General features: G+C 44.6%; 1 protein-coding gene across 3 annotated transcripts in view; it reads left to right on the top strand.

Annotated features, from left to right (window-relative positions):
- LPAR4 (lysophosphatidic acid receptor 4) overlaps positions 1-16697 on the top strand; it is a 57344-nt gene extending 40647 nt beyond the window's left edge. For 2 of the 3 annotated variants that reach the window (XM_063937515.1, XM_063937514.1), the window contains exon 2: positions 15175-16697. In XM_063937515.1, coding sequence (XP_063793585.1) covers positions 15326-16378 — 1053 coding nt within the window. In that variant the 5' untranslated portion in view covers positions 15175-15325 and the 3' untranslated portion in view covers positions 16379-16697. Of the gene's footprint in view, positions 1-8444; positions 8468-15174 lie in introns of those variants that run through there. The other variant, XM_063937516.1, reaches the window with a different exon arrangement.
- The last annotated feature ends 446 nt before the right edge of the window (positions 16698-17143 follow it).

The following is a 17143-nucleotide window of genomic DNA, read 5'->3' as shown; positions in this document are numbered from 1 at the left end:
TATCCGTTCTCTGCCTGAAAAAAAACGATACACAGCAGCAGCCAGTCACACAGTGTGACTCAGTCTGTGTGCACTCAGCTCAGCCCAGTGTGCTGCACATCAATGTATAAAAGGCAAAGCTTATAATAATTGTGGGGGAGACTGGGGAGCACTGCAGGTTGTTATAGCAGGAGCCCCCAGGAGTACATAATATTATATTAATTTAAAATTAAACAGTGCACACTTTTGCTGCAGGAGTGCCACTGCCAGTGTGACTAGTGGTGACCAGTGCCTGACCACCAGTATAGTAGTATATTGTTGTATGCATTGTATACTATCTCTTTATCAACCAGTCTATATTAGCAGCAGACACAGTACAGTGCGGTAGTTCACGGCTGTGGCTACCTCTGTGTCGGCAGTCGGAACTCGGCAGGCAGTCCGTCCATCCATAATTGTATTACAATATATACCACCTAACCGTGGTATTTTTTTTTCTTTCTTTATACCGTCGTCATAGTGTCATACTAGTTGTTACGAGTATACTACTATCTCTTTATCAACCAGTGTACAGTGCGGTAGTTCACGGCTGTGGCTACCTCTGTGTCGGCAGTCGGCAGGCAGTCCGTCCATCCATAATTGTATTATTATTATAATATATACCACCTAACCGTGGTTTTTTTTTCATTCTTTATACCGTCATAGTGTCATACTAGTTGTTACGAGTATACTACTATCTCTTTATCAACCAGTGTACAGTGCGGTAGTTCACGGCTGTGGCTACCTCTGTGTCGGCAGTCGGCAGGCAGTCCGTCCATCCATAATTGTATTATTATTATAATATATACCACCTAACCGTGGTTTTTTTTTCATTCTTTATACCGTCGTCATAGTGTCATACTAGTTGTTACGAGTATACTACTATCTCTTTATCAACCAGTGTACAGTGCGGTAGTTCACGGCTGTGGCTACCTCTGTGTCGGAACTCGGCAGGCAGTCCGTCCATCCATAATTGTATTATATACCACCTAACCGTGGTTTTTTTATACCACCTAACCGTGGCAGTCCGTCCATAATTGTATACTAGTATCCAATCCATCCATCTCCATTGTTTACCTGAGGTGCCTTTTAGTTCTGCCTATAAAATATGGAGAACAAAAAAGTTGAGGTTCCAAAATTAGGGAAAGATCAAGATCCACTTCCACCTCGTGCTGAAGCTGCTGCCACTAGTCATGGCCGAGACGATGAAATGCCAGCAACGTCGTCTGCCAAGGCCGATGCCCAATGTCATAGTACAGAGCATGTCAAATCCAAAACACCAAATATCAGAAAAAAAAGGACTCCAAAACCTAAAATAAAATTGTCGGAGGAGAAGCGTAAACTTGCCAATATGCCATTTACCACACGGAGTGGCAAGGAACGGCTGAGGCCCTGGCCTATGTTCATGGCTAGTGGTTCAGCTTCACATGAGGATGGAAGCACTCAGCCTCTCGCTAGAAAAATGAAAAGACTCAAGCTGGCAAAAGCAGCACAGCAAAGAACTGTGCATTCTTCGAAATCCCAAATCCGAATTCCGAGCCCACCCGCTGGCGGTGATGCAGGGCAGTCTGGAGCGACTGCTGATGCTGACATCTGGTCCGGACTGAAGGACCTGACAACCATTACGGACATGTCGTCTACTGTCACTGCATATGATTCTCTCACCATTGATAGAATGGTGGAGGATTATATGAGTGACCGCATCCAAGTAGGCACGTCACACAGTCCGTACTTATACTGGCAGGAAAAAGAGGCAATTTGGAGGCCCTTGCACAAACTGGCTTTATTCTACCTAAGTTGCCCTCCCACAAGTGTGTACTCCGAAAGAGTGTTTAGTGCCGCCGCTCACCTTGTCAGCAATCGGCGTACGAGGTTACATCCAGAAAATGTGGAGAAGATGATGTTCATTAAAATGAATTATAATCAATTCCTCCGCGGAGACATTGACCAGCAGCAATTGCCTCCACAAAGTACACAGGGAGCTGACATGGTGGATTCCAGTGGGGACGAATTGATAATCTGTGAGGAGGGGGATGTACACGGTGATATATCGGAGGATGATGATGAGGTGGACATCTTGCCTCTGTAGAGCCAGTTTGTGCAAGGAGAGATTAATTGCTTCTTTTTTGGTGGGGGTCCAAACCAACCCGTCATTTCAGTCACAGTCGTGTGGCAGACCCTGTCACTGAAATGATGGGTTGGTTAAAGTGTGCATGTCCTGTTTTGTTTATACAACATAAGGGTGGGTGGGAAGGGCCCAAGGACAATTCCATCTTGCACCTCTTTTTTCTTTTATTTTTCTTTGCGTCATGTGCTGTTTGGGGAGGGTTTTTTGGAAGGGACATCCTGCGTGACACTGCAGTGCCACTCCTAGATGGGCCCGGTGTTTGCGTCGGCCACTAGGGTCGCTTATCTTTCTCACACAGTCAGCTACCTCATTGCGCCTCTTTTTTTCTTTGCGTCATGTGCTGTTTGGGGAGGGTTTTTTGGAAGGGACATCCTGCGTGACACTGCAGTGCCACTCCTAGATGGGCCCGGTGTTTGTGTCGGCCACTAGGGTCGCTGAGCTTAGTCATCCAGCGACCTCGGTGCAAATTTTAGGACTAAAAATAATATTGTGAGGTGTAAGGTGTTCAGAATAGACTGAAAATGAGTGTTAATTATGGTTATTGAGGTTAATAATACTATGGGATCAAAATGACCCCCAAATTCAATGTTTTAAGATGTTTTTTAGGGTTTTTTGAAAAAACCACCCGAATCCAAAACACACCCGAATCCGACAAAAAAAATTCGGTGAGGTTTTGCCAAAACGCGGTCGAACCCAAAACACGGCCGCGGAACCGAACCCAAAACCAAAACACAAAACCCGAAAAATTTCAGGCGCTCATCTCTAGAGACAGGGAGTGACTTGGGGGGATGTTTAATAAAACCTAATTATCTCAAAAAAGCTGGAAAATGTGATTTTTATGTTCTCTGGAGATAAATATCTCCTCTCCAGTGACAGTTGCAGCACAGTTCAAAATTCAAACTGGCGAGCCACACCAACTGCCACCCCAAACACTGCCAGACATTGCTGTTTGGGACTCACTGGCAGTTGGTGAGGCTCCCCTGTTTGAATTTTGGACTGTGCTCAACTGTCACTGGAGAGGAGATATTTACCTCCATCTCCAGAGAACATAAATATCACATTTTTTTTAGCTTTTATGAGATAATTATGTCTTATTAAATAACCCCCTGGGGCAGGTTATGGGTCATACATGTCGACTTCCTTGCTGTCTCACCCGGGAGATGCAGAGAAGCAAGGCACAGCAAATTGGCTAATGTGGGGGGAATGGAGCAATGATCACATCATCATGGCTCTGCTACTGCTATACAGAGTTGTGATTTTACAGGTTGAGTATCCCTTATCCAAAATTCAAAATCGCACATTGGGTCCACTACTGAGGTAATGACATATATTTATATTATATAGTATGTGTATATATAGATATATTAAATAGATACTGTATATAATATACAGCTGTGCTCATAAGTTTACATACCTAGCAGAATTTGTGTTTTTCTGGCCATTTGTCAGAGAATATGAATGATAACTCACAAACTTTTCTTTCACTCATGGTTAGTGGTTGGGTGAAGCCATTTATTGACAAACAACTGTGTTTACTCTTTTTAAATCATAATGACAACAGAAACTACCCAAATGACCCTGATCAAAAGTTTACATACCCCAGTTCTTAAAACCGTGTATTGCCCCCTTTAACATCAATGACAGCTTGAAGTATTTTGTGGTAGTTGTGGATGAGGCTCTTTATTTTCTCAGATGGTAAAGCTGTCCATTCTTCTTGGCAAAAAGCCTCCAGTTCCTGTAAATTCCTGGGCTGTCTTGCATGAACTGCACGTTTTGAGATCTCCCCAGGGGTTCACTACGGCTGGCCGGCGGTCGGGCTCCCGGCGCCCAGCATACCGGCGCCGGGAGCCCGACCGCCGGCTGACCGACAGTGTGGCGAGCGCAAAGGAGCCCCTTGCGGGCTCGCTGCGCTCGCCACGCTACGGGCACGGTGGCGCGCTACGCGCGCCACACTATTTTATTCTCCCTCTATGGGGGTCGTGGACCCCCACGAGGGAAAATAAGTGTCGGTATGCCGGCGGTCGGTATGCCGGCGGTCGGGCTCCCGGCGCCGGTATACTGAGCGCCGGGAGCCCGACCGCCGGCATACAGAATGCCACCCCTCCCCAGAGTGGCTCAATGATATTGAGGTCAGGAGACTGAGATGGCCACTCCAGAACCTTCATTTTATTCTGCTGTAGCCAATGACAGGTCGACTTGGCCTTGTGTTTTGGATCATTGTCATGTTGGAACGTCCAAGTACGTCCCATGCGCAGCTTCCAGGCTGATGAGTGCAAATTTTCCTCCAGTATTTTCTGATAACATGCTGCATTCATCTTGCCATCAATTTTGACCAAGTTTGCAGTGCCTTTGTAGCTCACACATCCCCAAAACATCAGCGATCCACCTCTGTGTTTCACAGTAGGAATGGTGTACCTTTCATCATAGGCCTTGTTGACTCCTCTCCAAATGTGACGTTTATGGTTGTGGCCAAAAAGTTCAATTTTGGCCTCATCACTCCAAATGACTTTGTTCCAGAAGTTTTGAGGCTTGTCTCTGTGCTGTTTGGAGTATTGTAAGCGGGATGCTTTGTGGCATTTGCGTAGTAATGGCTTTCTTCTGGCGACTCGACCATGCAGCCCATTTTTCTTAAAATGCCTCCTTATTGTGCATCTTGAAACAACCACACCACTTTTTTTCAGAGAGTCCTGTATTTCAGCTGAAGTTATTTGTGGATTCTTCTTTGCATCCCGAACAATTTTCCTGGCAGTTGGTCTACCTGACCGTGATTTGGTTTCCACAGAATCCCCTCATTTTCCACTTCTTAATTAGAGTTTGAACACTGCTGATTGGCATTCTCAATTGCTTGGATATCTTTTTATATCCCTTTCCTGTTTTATACAGTTCAATTACCTTTTCCCGCAGATCCTTTGACAATTCTTTTGCTTTCCCCATGACTCAGAATCCAGACACGTCAGTGCAGCACTGGATGAAAGATGCAAGGGTCTTTCAGGAGTCCAGAAACTCAGTGACCTTTTATACACACACACTGATTACAAGCAAAGAGATCACAGGTGAGGATGGTTACCTTTAGTAGCCATTCAAACCCGTTTGTGTCAACTTGTGTGCATGTTATCAGGACAAAATCTCCAGGGTATGTAAACTTTTGATCAGGGTCATTTGGGTAGTTTCTGTTGTAATTTTGATTTAAAAAGAGTAAACACAGTTGTTTGACAATAAATGGCTTCACCCAACCACTAACCATGATTGAAAGAAAAGTTTGTGAGTTATCATTCATATTCTCTGACAAATGGACAGAAAATCACAAATTCTGCTAGGGTATGTAAACTTATGAGCACAACTGTACATATATATGTCATTTATATATCATTATCTTAGTAGGGCAGAGGTGGGGAACCTCCGGCCCGCGGGCCGTATATGGCCCACAAAGCCGTTTGTTCCAGCCCACCCGCTAGTTTGGCAGCGAGACACGCCGCTGCTCAGTCCAGCGGCGGCGTGTCTCAGCTGTTAGTAGCTGCTCTCTCCTCCCTGCCCTATGTCCGGCAGCTGCGGGTAGGATCTCAAACCAGCCGCCGGTTCGTGAGCCAATCAGGAGCCGCCGCTGCCGGTCCGCGAGCTCTGATTGGCTCACGAACTGACGGCTGGTTTGAGGTCCTACACGCCACTGCAGCCTGACATAGTCACTCCTCCCTGCCATGACCCGACAGCTGAGACACACCACCGCCGGATGGACCTGCAGCAGCGGTGAGCGATCTGGCACTCTGGGGGCACTTGTAGATCATCTGGCACTCTGGGGGCACTTGTAGATCATCTGGCACTCTGGGGGCACTTGTAGGTCATCTGGCACTGTGGGGGCACTTGTATATATGGCACTGCACTATTGGGGGCATATGTGTATCACGTCCCATTTTAATTGGCCACACCCAATTACTTTGCCCCGAGCGCCGGAGGCGCGCGCACACAGTACCTCTAAGGGGCAAACCTACTGGGGGGCAGGGTCATTTTTTAAGTTGAGAATTTTTGTATGGCCCCCGAAGGCTTTTATAAATATCCAAATGGCCCTTGGTAGAAAAGAGGTTCCCCACCCCTGTAGTAGGGGAACCAAAAATGTGTGATTTTGGAAAAGGGATACTCAACCTGTACTGCATTTTAAAGCTGGGAGTGGGGCCACAATGTTGCAATTTATTGTGAATTGCGTCAAGCTGCCTAGTTCACTTAAGGAGACGGGGCGCTTATTGTGGTAAACTTGCCTACTCTTTCTGGGGTCCAAGATAGCCACCTGAGAGTAAGGCATCTTTGTAGAGTAGGCAAGTATGTCATGGGTGTGTCCCAGTGGCATAACTAGGGGGTGTGTGGACTGCACCGAGTAACACCATCCAAAAGGAATGATGCCAAAACAGCAGAGCTGCGTGTGTCGGCCATACTGTGTCGGGAGATTCTTGGGGCTGCACAGCAGCCCCCAGAGTGCTGTGACGAGAAGAGTGAGACATGCAACTACAGCTCCACAACATACACTAGGGGCGTGGTATTGCAAGCATGAAACCACACCTCCTTTCACGTGCATGCGCAGTTTGCCCTGGGTAATACCAACCCTCGCGACACCACTGGTGTGTCCTAATTTGACTGTGCTGTACATGCTGTGATATTGAAATGTATTCACTTGGTAAATACAGCTGGTTTCTTTCATATAAAGTCAGTGTCGAATTTCCCATTAGGCACGTGCCTAGGGGTTGACACTTGGATGCTTGTGTTGGTACTGTCAGCCCAAAACGGCAAAATGTTTCCACTGTACTGTACCATATGCCATCTTAAATGGAGTGTAAGGGATTAGGACATGCACGTACTGCCCCTGTAAGCTGTACCATTTGTATACATAATTTAAAAAAAATAGAATTTAAATTTTTTTCATGATTCTATTAAATTGACTATAATCAAATGATGGCTTATAACCAATCAATAAAAATAATAAAATTAAGCAGGCAGAGGGTGACCTTTACTGTTGTGCCCTCACCCCAAAATCTGTCCCCTGTATATAGTGATCATCTCTTTTTGTGCACCCGTCTATTTGATATATCTTTCATTTCGGTAAGTACATAAAATGTGTTAGTCATTTGTAGACATATCCAGAGGATGTAAAATATAAAAAGTGAAACATAGTTTGCTTAATTCAGTTTATTTTAATTTGGAAATTAGGCAGGAAGCACCGGAGTAGAATAAGTACAGGAAGATGCTGACGGAGCGGGGTTTAATAAGCCTTCTAGACTTTAATTCTGTCAGCTGAGAGTAGAGGGAAGGAGACCAAGATGCTATATGAGACACAGCAGGTTTAATATCCATGTGACACAGTGCCTGATTGACAGTCTTCCAGTCCACGACTTCCGTTACCTCCAAGTTCAGCCTTTGTATTAATTTACAGTTTAGTCGTGCAATTGTACAGCAGTCAGCGCTCCATAAATGGGTATGTTCTTCTCTTGTATGAGTTAGAATTATTCTATCTTTGTATGTATATATTAGGACTGAACATGTTTTATAGAAAAATAAACTTTGCCCATTTTAAAGAAAAGCATTTACAAGTGAGGCTTTCACTAGTTTACATTACTCTAACATTAAACAATAGGATGACATTTTCATTGCTTGTAGCTTGTACACTGCAGAGCAGTGATTGTGGAACTGACGTTCATCCGTTTTATGTATAGATTATATTTTATGTGCTGAAGCTCACATCAACATAAGGAAGGTTCCTTTGCCCTATAGAGCTTACAGTCTATTTGGATAGAACCAAACATTAAGGAACATAAAGTAATACCGAATTGTTGTCTTGGTGCAAATGTGCTGTTAAATTCCACTTATTAAGCAAGCTGGCTTATGGCCTCAGGATCATGGGAATTCCATAGTATCCACATCAGACGTGTCAAACTCGCGGCCCAAATGCATGTGTTTTGCAGCCCCGCTATAGTAATTGAAACCAAGTGGAATGTGGCCCGAACCTTCCCCATGCACACACTGCCACTAGGTCAACCACACTGTACAAACGCCTGGTTCACTCTCACCCCCAATAGCTCTGGTTGGAGAGAGATTCCGTGTACCGTGAGATCTGGGCCAATCATGTGACTGAGAAACAGGGAGCCCCAGCTGCGGGTAATGGCACTCCGGCACCCACAGCCATGGCAGGGGACAGCGGCAGCCGGTCCACAGTTACGTCAGGGGCAGGAAAAGAAATAGGGCAATGGACGAGAGATGCAACCTACACCCAGCCAGCTACAGCTCTGCCCCAACCCAAAGCCTCTTTGAAGAAAAAGAGGAACACTTGCACGGAAGAGACGGGTGAGTGAACTACACTGGTGAGATTGCCACCTAGTGTGTCATTATATTTGTGCTTGCAGCACCATATCACCCCCTCCTTTCCTGAGGTGAGCACAGTGCGAAAGCACCCCCCCCCCCCCCATTTTTTTCCCGCCCTGTGCACGGGCACTTTCAACCCTTAAGCAGGAGCATCGCACAAGTAATATCACACTGGCTCGAAGGAAGAAATACTGCATGCCAGTGACGTGCGGTGAGGTCATAGGCTGGGGAGTCACTGATTATTATATATCAGTGCAATATCCAGCCCAGCGCCCCCCCTCTCTCACCTACGTGTCTACTGTAGGCCAGCGCCCTAAGTTCATCCCAATCGCCCGGAGGCAAGTTAGAGTTTGGTGCTCCCCTACCCCTCGAAAAAAAGGGAAAATTATATATAATTTGGGGCGAGGATAGAGGTGACAGGACCAGGCTGGCAGTGCCAAGACGGGGGTGACAGGGCCAATACTGAGATGAAAGGTACAGTACAGTGGGGCCAGGACAGACTAAGACAGAGGATACAAAAACAGGACAGGGGTGACAGGACCAGGACAGAAGAGAGGGGACAGGAGAGATTGGTGACAGGTCAAGGACAGAGGGGACAGGAGTGACAGGGCCATGACAGGACAGGAGTGACAGGGACAGAACAGATGTGACATGGACAGGAGAGAGGGAAGACAGGGCCAGCACAGAGGTGATAGGGACAAGATAGAGGTGACAGGACCAGGGTGACAGAAACAGAAGAGAGGGTAGACCTGGTCAGCACAGAGGGGACAGGGACAAGAGAGAGGGGAGACAGTGCCAGCACAGAGGTGACAGGGGAGACAGGGACAGAACAGATGTTGCAGAGACAAGATAGAGGTGACGGGGACAGCAGCACAAGTGACAGGGCCAGGATACAGTTCTGAATTCAGCACCCTTACTCAGTATCTATACTGTATGTAACCCCTCCCTTCAATGACAGTCCAACTCACCAGTGGCTATGCTATATGCTCTTTAGCCTGCAGCTGCTCAGACTGAGCCTGTTCCCACAGCCAGAGGAGGAGGGTCCCGCTGATGCCTGCACATGGAGTTAGAGGCCAGGTTGTGCAGTGTCATATTTAGCCTCTGGGGTGCCGTCTCTGTAACTCCTCCCACCTCCTTACTCCTGCCCAGCAATCACCAGGGGGACCATCTAATGTGCTGGAGTCACATACAACAATGATGGAATACTGGATCTGTCTCTGTTATTATTGTTTTGTATGTGATTCCAGCTTACAGAACTAGCTGGGCAGGTATGTGTGTGTTAATGGTGTTTGGAGGAGGCTTGACCTCGGAAGGCTGCCGGCCGCCAGCACAGACTTAAGGCTATACACACTGCCAGCCTCTGCTTATGCTGCTCACCACTCGGTAGGGGCTCAGAACGGTCGGGGGGCAATGGATGAAGTGCTCCCTTCAGGGCTGGAGCCCGGCGGCAGCAGACTCCGCTGTCTCCGGCAGTTCAGCCCCTGGTGTAGGTGCTGCTGCTGGCTGGGAGAGGGAAAAGTGCTGGCCGCTGCCACCGCACGCACTCTGGGCTTCCCACCGCCACCACCTTCAGGGCCACCGCTCCACCGCTGCTGTAGCCGGGCCAGCTCCAACGCCAATCACCGCCAGGTCCCGCCGCCACTTCCGACCCGACGCTCCATGTATGGGTGATTGGACAGTGGATCCAGCACTGGATCCGCTGTCCAATTACAGCTGCCTCGCTGACATGGGCGTGTTGTCCCTGTCAACGAGGCACTTGTAGATGTGCCGCTTTCAGCATCTGGCCGCTCTAACCCTGTTCCCATTATCTACGGGAGGCACTGCTATCAGTGCCTCCCAAACTGATTTAATAAGTTAAAATTATTAGAATAAAATAAAAAAGATACTTATGACACAGAATATGTGTCATAAGTATCTTCTTCTTTGTATTATTTTAATAATTAATCATAGGGGAGGCACGGCCTCGTCTGACTACACGTCCCTGCTGCATACTACTGCACACCACTATTGAGACCGGGAGCCCATCTGCCCGCCTACCACCGCAGCCCTTTCAAACCTTTCAAAATTGCATATACGACTGTTTCTTCTTCTTGCGGCTGACACAAACTTAGACCTTGATTATTTGGCCAGTTGGGATTTTGAATTTGACATGCCTGATCTATATGGATCTCTTGGTATTTTCATCCTGTAGGAATGTGAAGGTAAATATACTGTCCCAAGGGATCTTTAATCAAATTTTTGAACCAGTGAACAATAGCAAAATTGATATCGATAAACAGCTGCTTGCCGCTAATCGGATAAAGCCTATAGTTCTCAGGTCAGTTTTTATGTGGCGGTTGTTACTGCTGGTGTAGCCTATGTACAGTGACAGTTAGATCTTGCTAAAGCCCCACTAGAATGTGATTCAATATTGGTTATTAAACGTGTTAGCTATGTGACCATTTAAGAAGTGTGCAGCTTAAGTTATCTGTGCAGTTAAATGTAATTTTTTTTGTTTTTTAAGCTGCAGAAGTGACGTTTTAATTAAGAATAATTATTTTTAGCATTAGTATTACATGTGCTGAATAGCGACCTCAACCACAGCACATACTGAGAAAGCATTACATGTAGACAAAGCATTACAATTACTTTATTTAAACAGTGGTGATTTATCAATTCTTCTAAAGAGGACAAGTGGAGGTGCTGCCGTAGTAACCAAATAGGTATTTTATTGTTTGTACTAGATAAATTATAGCTGCATTCTGATTGGTTAGTATTGTCAACAGCTTTACTGATAAATCTGTGGGAGGAATCCAGAGTACCCGTAGGAAAAACCACACAAGCATGAGGAGAAAAGTCAAACTTTCCAAACTTATGGCTGTGGAAGCATTGTGCTGTATATTTGGGCAATAATGAACAACATGGACGAGGCCATAACTAGGGGTGTCCGGGCAGTGGCATTGAACAGGAGCCTCACTGTTGCTACCCCACGGCACCTGCATTTGTCTTGCAGGGTGCCGTGGGGATTCAATATCCCGGCTGTCGGAATCCTGGTGCTCCGCATGCCTGCGCCAGGATTCCGATACCTATTCTCCCACTTAGGGTGTCCACGACACCCCTGGAGAGAGAATAAAAAACATAGCGCGCCACCGTGCCTGCAAGGGGCTCTTTTGCGCTCGCCCTGCTGCTGGTATTCTGGCGCCCGACATCCCGCAGTCGGGAAATCTGACAACCGGGATGACTGGCGCGGGTATAGCGATACCAACCCACCTGGAACACCCTGTAGTGCTGCTGCAAAGCTGGACGTCCTTGGCACACACCCTACAGCCTGTACATCCATCCTAATCTATGCTGTTCTTCCTGTGGCTGCAGCCCCGCCCCTTTGGAGTGGGGTCATGTGTTTGGGTTCGGCACAGGGATTTTCAACACGAGTTTAAATTTTTATTGCTCTTTTCTGAAAGAAGAAAACTTATGCTGACGTTTTACTTTGGAAAATTATAGTATTGTAAATTGACATAAACATAGTTTTGAATCATTAGATGCTAGCATGCCAGCACATGCTATATTTCTATCATATAGTACAGTTTACAGCTTTTGACTTTTTTAGGTCTGTAAGCTATGCCAAAACGCATGTCCCTCTATCCTGAAATGCCTTAAGGTTTTAAAATGAAACCCGTACTTATATCACACACATCCAACCACAAGAAGCTCACCGTTAAGTCCCCTGTCATTACAGACTATGGTTTACCATCATTTTTATTTTTATCATGCATCTGGTCTCCTTGTATTCACTGTACACGTGTATGGTCCTTTCCTGGCTGCTCCATTATCTAGCTGAAGAGAGACAAATAGATATGAAAAATGAATTGTATAAAATAAAAACCTGTTATGTTCCTATGCAGACACATTTACCATCACTTATCCCTCTCAGTGTTGAATAAGCAGACAGACATTTTCAGAAATGTGCAGTTAAAGTTCAGGTGATAAAAGTAAAAAATATTGACGTGTCCTGGACTATCAAGATGAATAAATTTGCTATGGTGTTTCCCGAGCCAGAACTACAGATGCTGTTCATGTAACAGTTTATCCCGGGATTGCTAATACTGTAATAAAGAACCAGCACTTCTTTGTTCTTTACCTTTAAAATCGCAGCAGAGAGAGAGTGTTAGTGGGTTGACTTATCAAGTCCCAATCACTTGATTGTATTTTCTGATTAGTCCTGCAGGTTACACCCAACTCTATAATAACATGCAGCCATGACTTTCTGCAAAGGGGATGTGAGAAGGACCAGGGAACTCTGGGGAAAAATGGCTGCTTGGATCATGGTTTCTGCTAGGAGCTACTGTAGTGTACTCTTTAAATGTTCATCTTTGCAATGTAGGGGTCAGTTATTTAAATAACTTTAATAATTGGCATTCAGGAATAATTATTAATGTATCCTAGTTAGTAAAGATCATCTTACACTTTGTGCTTGGCACTCGGGCATGGTCATTTTCAGTCCCTGTTTGGAAATAAGCTGATATGCAGGAGTACTTTAGGTAGAACATTGTGAATGCACAAAGCTGTAGATCAAGGCCTAAAGCTAGAATAAAACAGAAGGGGGTAAATTTACTAAGATGGGAGTTCTATTTAAGATGGGATGTTGCCCATAGCAACCAATCAGATTCCACGTATTATCTTATAGAAGGTGTTAGATAAATAAGAAATAGAAGCTGGTTGGTTGCTATGGGCAACACCCCATCTTAAATAGAACTCCCAGCTTAGTAAATTTACCCCAAGGTGTCTCAAAATTCTTTGTGCTATGTGCAGGGTGAAATGTACTGTATATAATACTTTACTGTATTGTAATTTATATTAGGCCATTATTGTACTGAGCCCTTAAGGTCCACTTTAGGTATGAATCTGAGCATTTCCCCTGTATTACCACAGTTAGCTTATATGGAAGTTAGACATTGCTGATGGTAGTCAGGTGTGGGGGAAAGGGGATGCAGAAGAGAGGATTACCAGGGGCATTCACTGACCTTACCTTAACATAGAATACCGTGTGATTTACTAGATTAAATACTTTGATCAATAGATATAGAGATTCATGAAATGCTACAAGAGAATCTGTGCCTAAGGCAGAGGTTCCCAAATGCGGCCTTCAATACACCCAAAGGTCCAGGATTTTATGTATATTCATGCTTGACAACAGGTGACTTAAGTAGTACCTCAGTAAGTTTGATGTAACCATCTGTGCTGAGCCATGGATATACTTAAGACCTGGACTGTTGTGGGGTGCCTTGAGGACTGTGTTTGGCATCCTCTGGAATAGGAGTTGGTTATAGCCAGTTACAGTGACTAGTGTAAATTTCTGTAATACATTACTACCGGCTTTTAAGCATAGTATTGTAGTTTTCACACAACTACAGCAACTGGGACATCCATGTTTCCATGAACAGTATTCTTTCTTTAGGTAATGTAGTAGAATTTTTATGGGCCCATTGGACTGCTCAGCACAAGAGACTATCCGTTTATATATAGCTGCTGCTAACGGTTATGGTAGTTTTAGGCTAAATTTCTTCTGAAGCCTCCAGATTGTCAAGTTTTGTCAACTCTTGTCAGACTTCATATTTATTATTGTTTTTATTTTTGTTGGTAGCCATCAATAATTTAGGGATAAGATTTTTTTCTTGGATAAGCTAGTGTTTGAGTGCAACAAGAAGAGACAAAGGGGTAAATGTAATATACTTTCAGGTACCTGAAAGTATATTGTGATTTATATTGGCAATAAGATAAAAGGCAAAACCAGGTTGCTTTGTTCTGTAGCTATAAGTTGACTTTTTTTTTGCATCTGACTCAAAACAAGGTGGGATGATTCTTTATTGTATTGGTGTCTTACAGCAGCAGCTCCTACCTTTTCGTTGGCAGGGGAGCTGCACCTGCCTGTGTAGGAGAGAGAGATGAGAGCCGCCGTCCCCGTCCAGCCAGGACCCGGCGCCTGCACAATGGATCTGGCGGGCGTTGAGACCTGTGCATGTGCACAAGCTGTGGCGTGTGTGTGCATACACCTGGCTTCTATATACTGCGTCAGTTGCAGCCCATAGAAGCCGGGTAGGGCTGACGATAAGGCAGGGAGTGACTTCCAACAGGAAATCTGCTCTTTGATTATTGCAGCCTGGTCTGGCAGTCCCGGAGGGAGAATACACCTCCCAATGGGACTGCCTAGCCTGCAGTTGACTGGCAGGTAAGACTTCCAATAGGAAGTCACTGCCAGTGCAGTCATGGACGGCATCTGGCTTCACTGATTCTGGTGGATTTTACCTGGGGGGGCTGCAATCCTGCAAAACGGGAAATTGGTGAAAACAATAAGTGGCGCTCCTCTAAAATGGGTACTACATTGATATCACAAATTCATATAAAGAGAGTATATCTCAACAATATACATTCCTGTAGGTCACTTGTATCCTCAGCACGTAAAAAAATCCACCGCAATCCTGCAGCCCATAGGCAAAATCCGCTACTGGTTATATAATCACTTGTATCCCACCTATTTTCGTTGGTAACCTCACCATTCCTTATGCGCCATGAAGACAATGTTTTTAGAGACTACAACATTTTCTAGTTACAGCGTGTGTATTTATTTGAATTTTTTTGTTGTTGTGGGGTTGGTTATGTGGTGGTATAAATATTCTAGTATTAATTTTCGATTGTGTTCTCTTTCTATTTAGGATACCAGTATGTATTCTAGAGATGAAGACTTACTTGAACGTGACGTCAGACTTCACCACATAAAAATGCCATGCCAGGATTGCTTCTAGAATATTCTATGGATGCTGTCGGAATCCAGAGAGGATTCAGCAGAACTTTCTGGAGTTTGGGATGGGAAACTACAGCAATAATAATAATACCTGCCTCATTGATGACTCTTTCAAGTATAACCTCTATGGAGCGGTTTATAGTGTGGTATTTATCCTTGGGTTGATCACAAACTGTGCTTCCCTCTGTGTCTTCTGCTTTAAAATGAAGATGCACAACGAAACTGCCATTTATATGACCAACCTTGCCGTGTCTGACCTACTGTTTGTATTCACCCTTCCTTTCAAAATATTTTATAACTTTAACCGCCACTGGCCCTTTGGTGACACTTTGTGTAAAATATCAGGCACGGCATTCCTGACCAACATCTATGGAAGCATGCTTTTCCTCACTTGTATCAGTGTGGATCGATTTCTGGCAATCGTCTACCCATTCCGTTCCCGTACCATCCGAACAAGAAGAAATTCTGCCATTGTCTGTGCTGGCGTTTGGATTTTAGTGCTCAGCGGAGGTATTTCAGCATCTCTCTTTTCCACCACCAATGTGTCCAACACAAGCACCACTTGTTTTGAAGGCTTCTCCAAAAGCATCTGGAAAACCTATTTGTCGAAAATCACCATGTTTATTGAAGTGGTTGGTTTTATCATACCATTAATTCTCAATCTTACCTGCTCCTCGTTGGTTTTGAGGACTCTGAGGAAGCCTGAAACCCTGTGCCAGATTGGAACCAACAAAGAAAAAGTTCTGAAGATGATAGTAGTCCATGTCGCCATTTTCGTGGTGTGTTTTGTGCCGTACAACTCCATCCTTTTTCTTTATGCTTTGGTCCGCTCGCAAGCAATAGCTAACTGTTCTGTTGAGAGGTTTGCACGGACAATGTATCCCATTACCTTATGCTTGGCGACCTTGAACTGTTGTTTCGATCCTTTTGTTTATTATTTCACTTCCAAATCATTTCAAAAGTCCTTTAACATTAATCCGCTGATAAAAATGGATAACCTCTTTAAGACTGACTCCGCAAAAATGGTTTTGCGAGTAACACAAGAGGAACTAACTGAACAAATGAATGTTAACAATGGGGGAGATCTGATGTCAGAGTCTAATTTTAAGGACTAGACTTCTATACAATAGTATAACACATAACAGATTGGTTCTAAAGACTGGAACTATAATTTATGAAAAGATGTTTTGAGCTCTATGGTCAGTATTATAGTCGAGGAAATATGTATTGAAATAGAATGTTTAATTTAAGTAGAAATATAATGTCTGGTATATTGTAAAAAGCTTAAACTGTGTGTTTGTCACCACAAAATGTTTCTGTAAATATTCATTTATAAAATATTGTAGATATATTTGCTCCATTGACAGTGTTTTAGTATTTACAGCATTTGAATGTGAAAAAGAAAAAATAACTAAAAAAAAGTATTACACACTGTTCTTGTGGCTGGTGTTATTTATCGAGTTCTTACGGATTGAATGTTCGCGTAAAAACAGTTTACCGGTAATTTGGGGGACTATGGAGGGCATCATTTGCTGCTCTTCAGATCTATCAGTAGGCACATGGACACATACTGTACAGTACCTTAAGGGCATTCTAAGGCCAGTTGCCTACTGGTGTTATACTGTACATATGCTTTTCAACATGCAGCAATAACCAGCACTTATGGTCAGGAATGGGGAGATAAAGGAATGCAAGTGAATAGAACAGGCAGCATCTGTGTGATTTATGTAGGGTGACCATAATATCCCTTTAATCTAATCTATGTTGCCTATGGAAAGTTAACTTTTCACATATCAACTCTTCTAAATAGTTCTCTAATACCGCTTTTATATTAAATATCGCGGGTCGCAGCCGGGAGCCTGACACAGGTGCTACCTGGC

This window comes from Pseudophryne corroboree, chromosome 8, assembly GCF_028390025.1.
Source record: "Pseudophryne corroboree isolate aPseCor3 chromosome 8, aPseCor3.hap2, whole genome shotgun sequence".
NCBI lineage: Eukaryota > Metazoa > Chordata > Amphibia > Anura > Myobatrachidae > Pseudophryne > Pseudophryne corroboree.
Note: the sequence above shows the minus strand (reverse complement) of the source record. Positions and strands in the feature narration are given on the sequence as shown.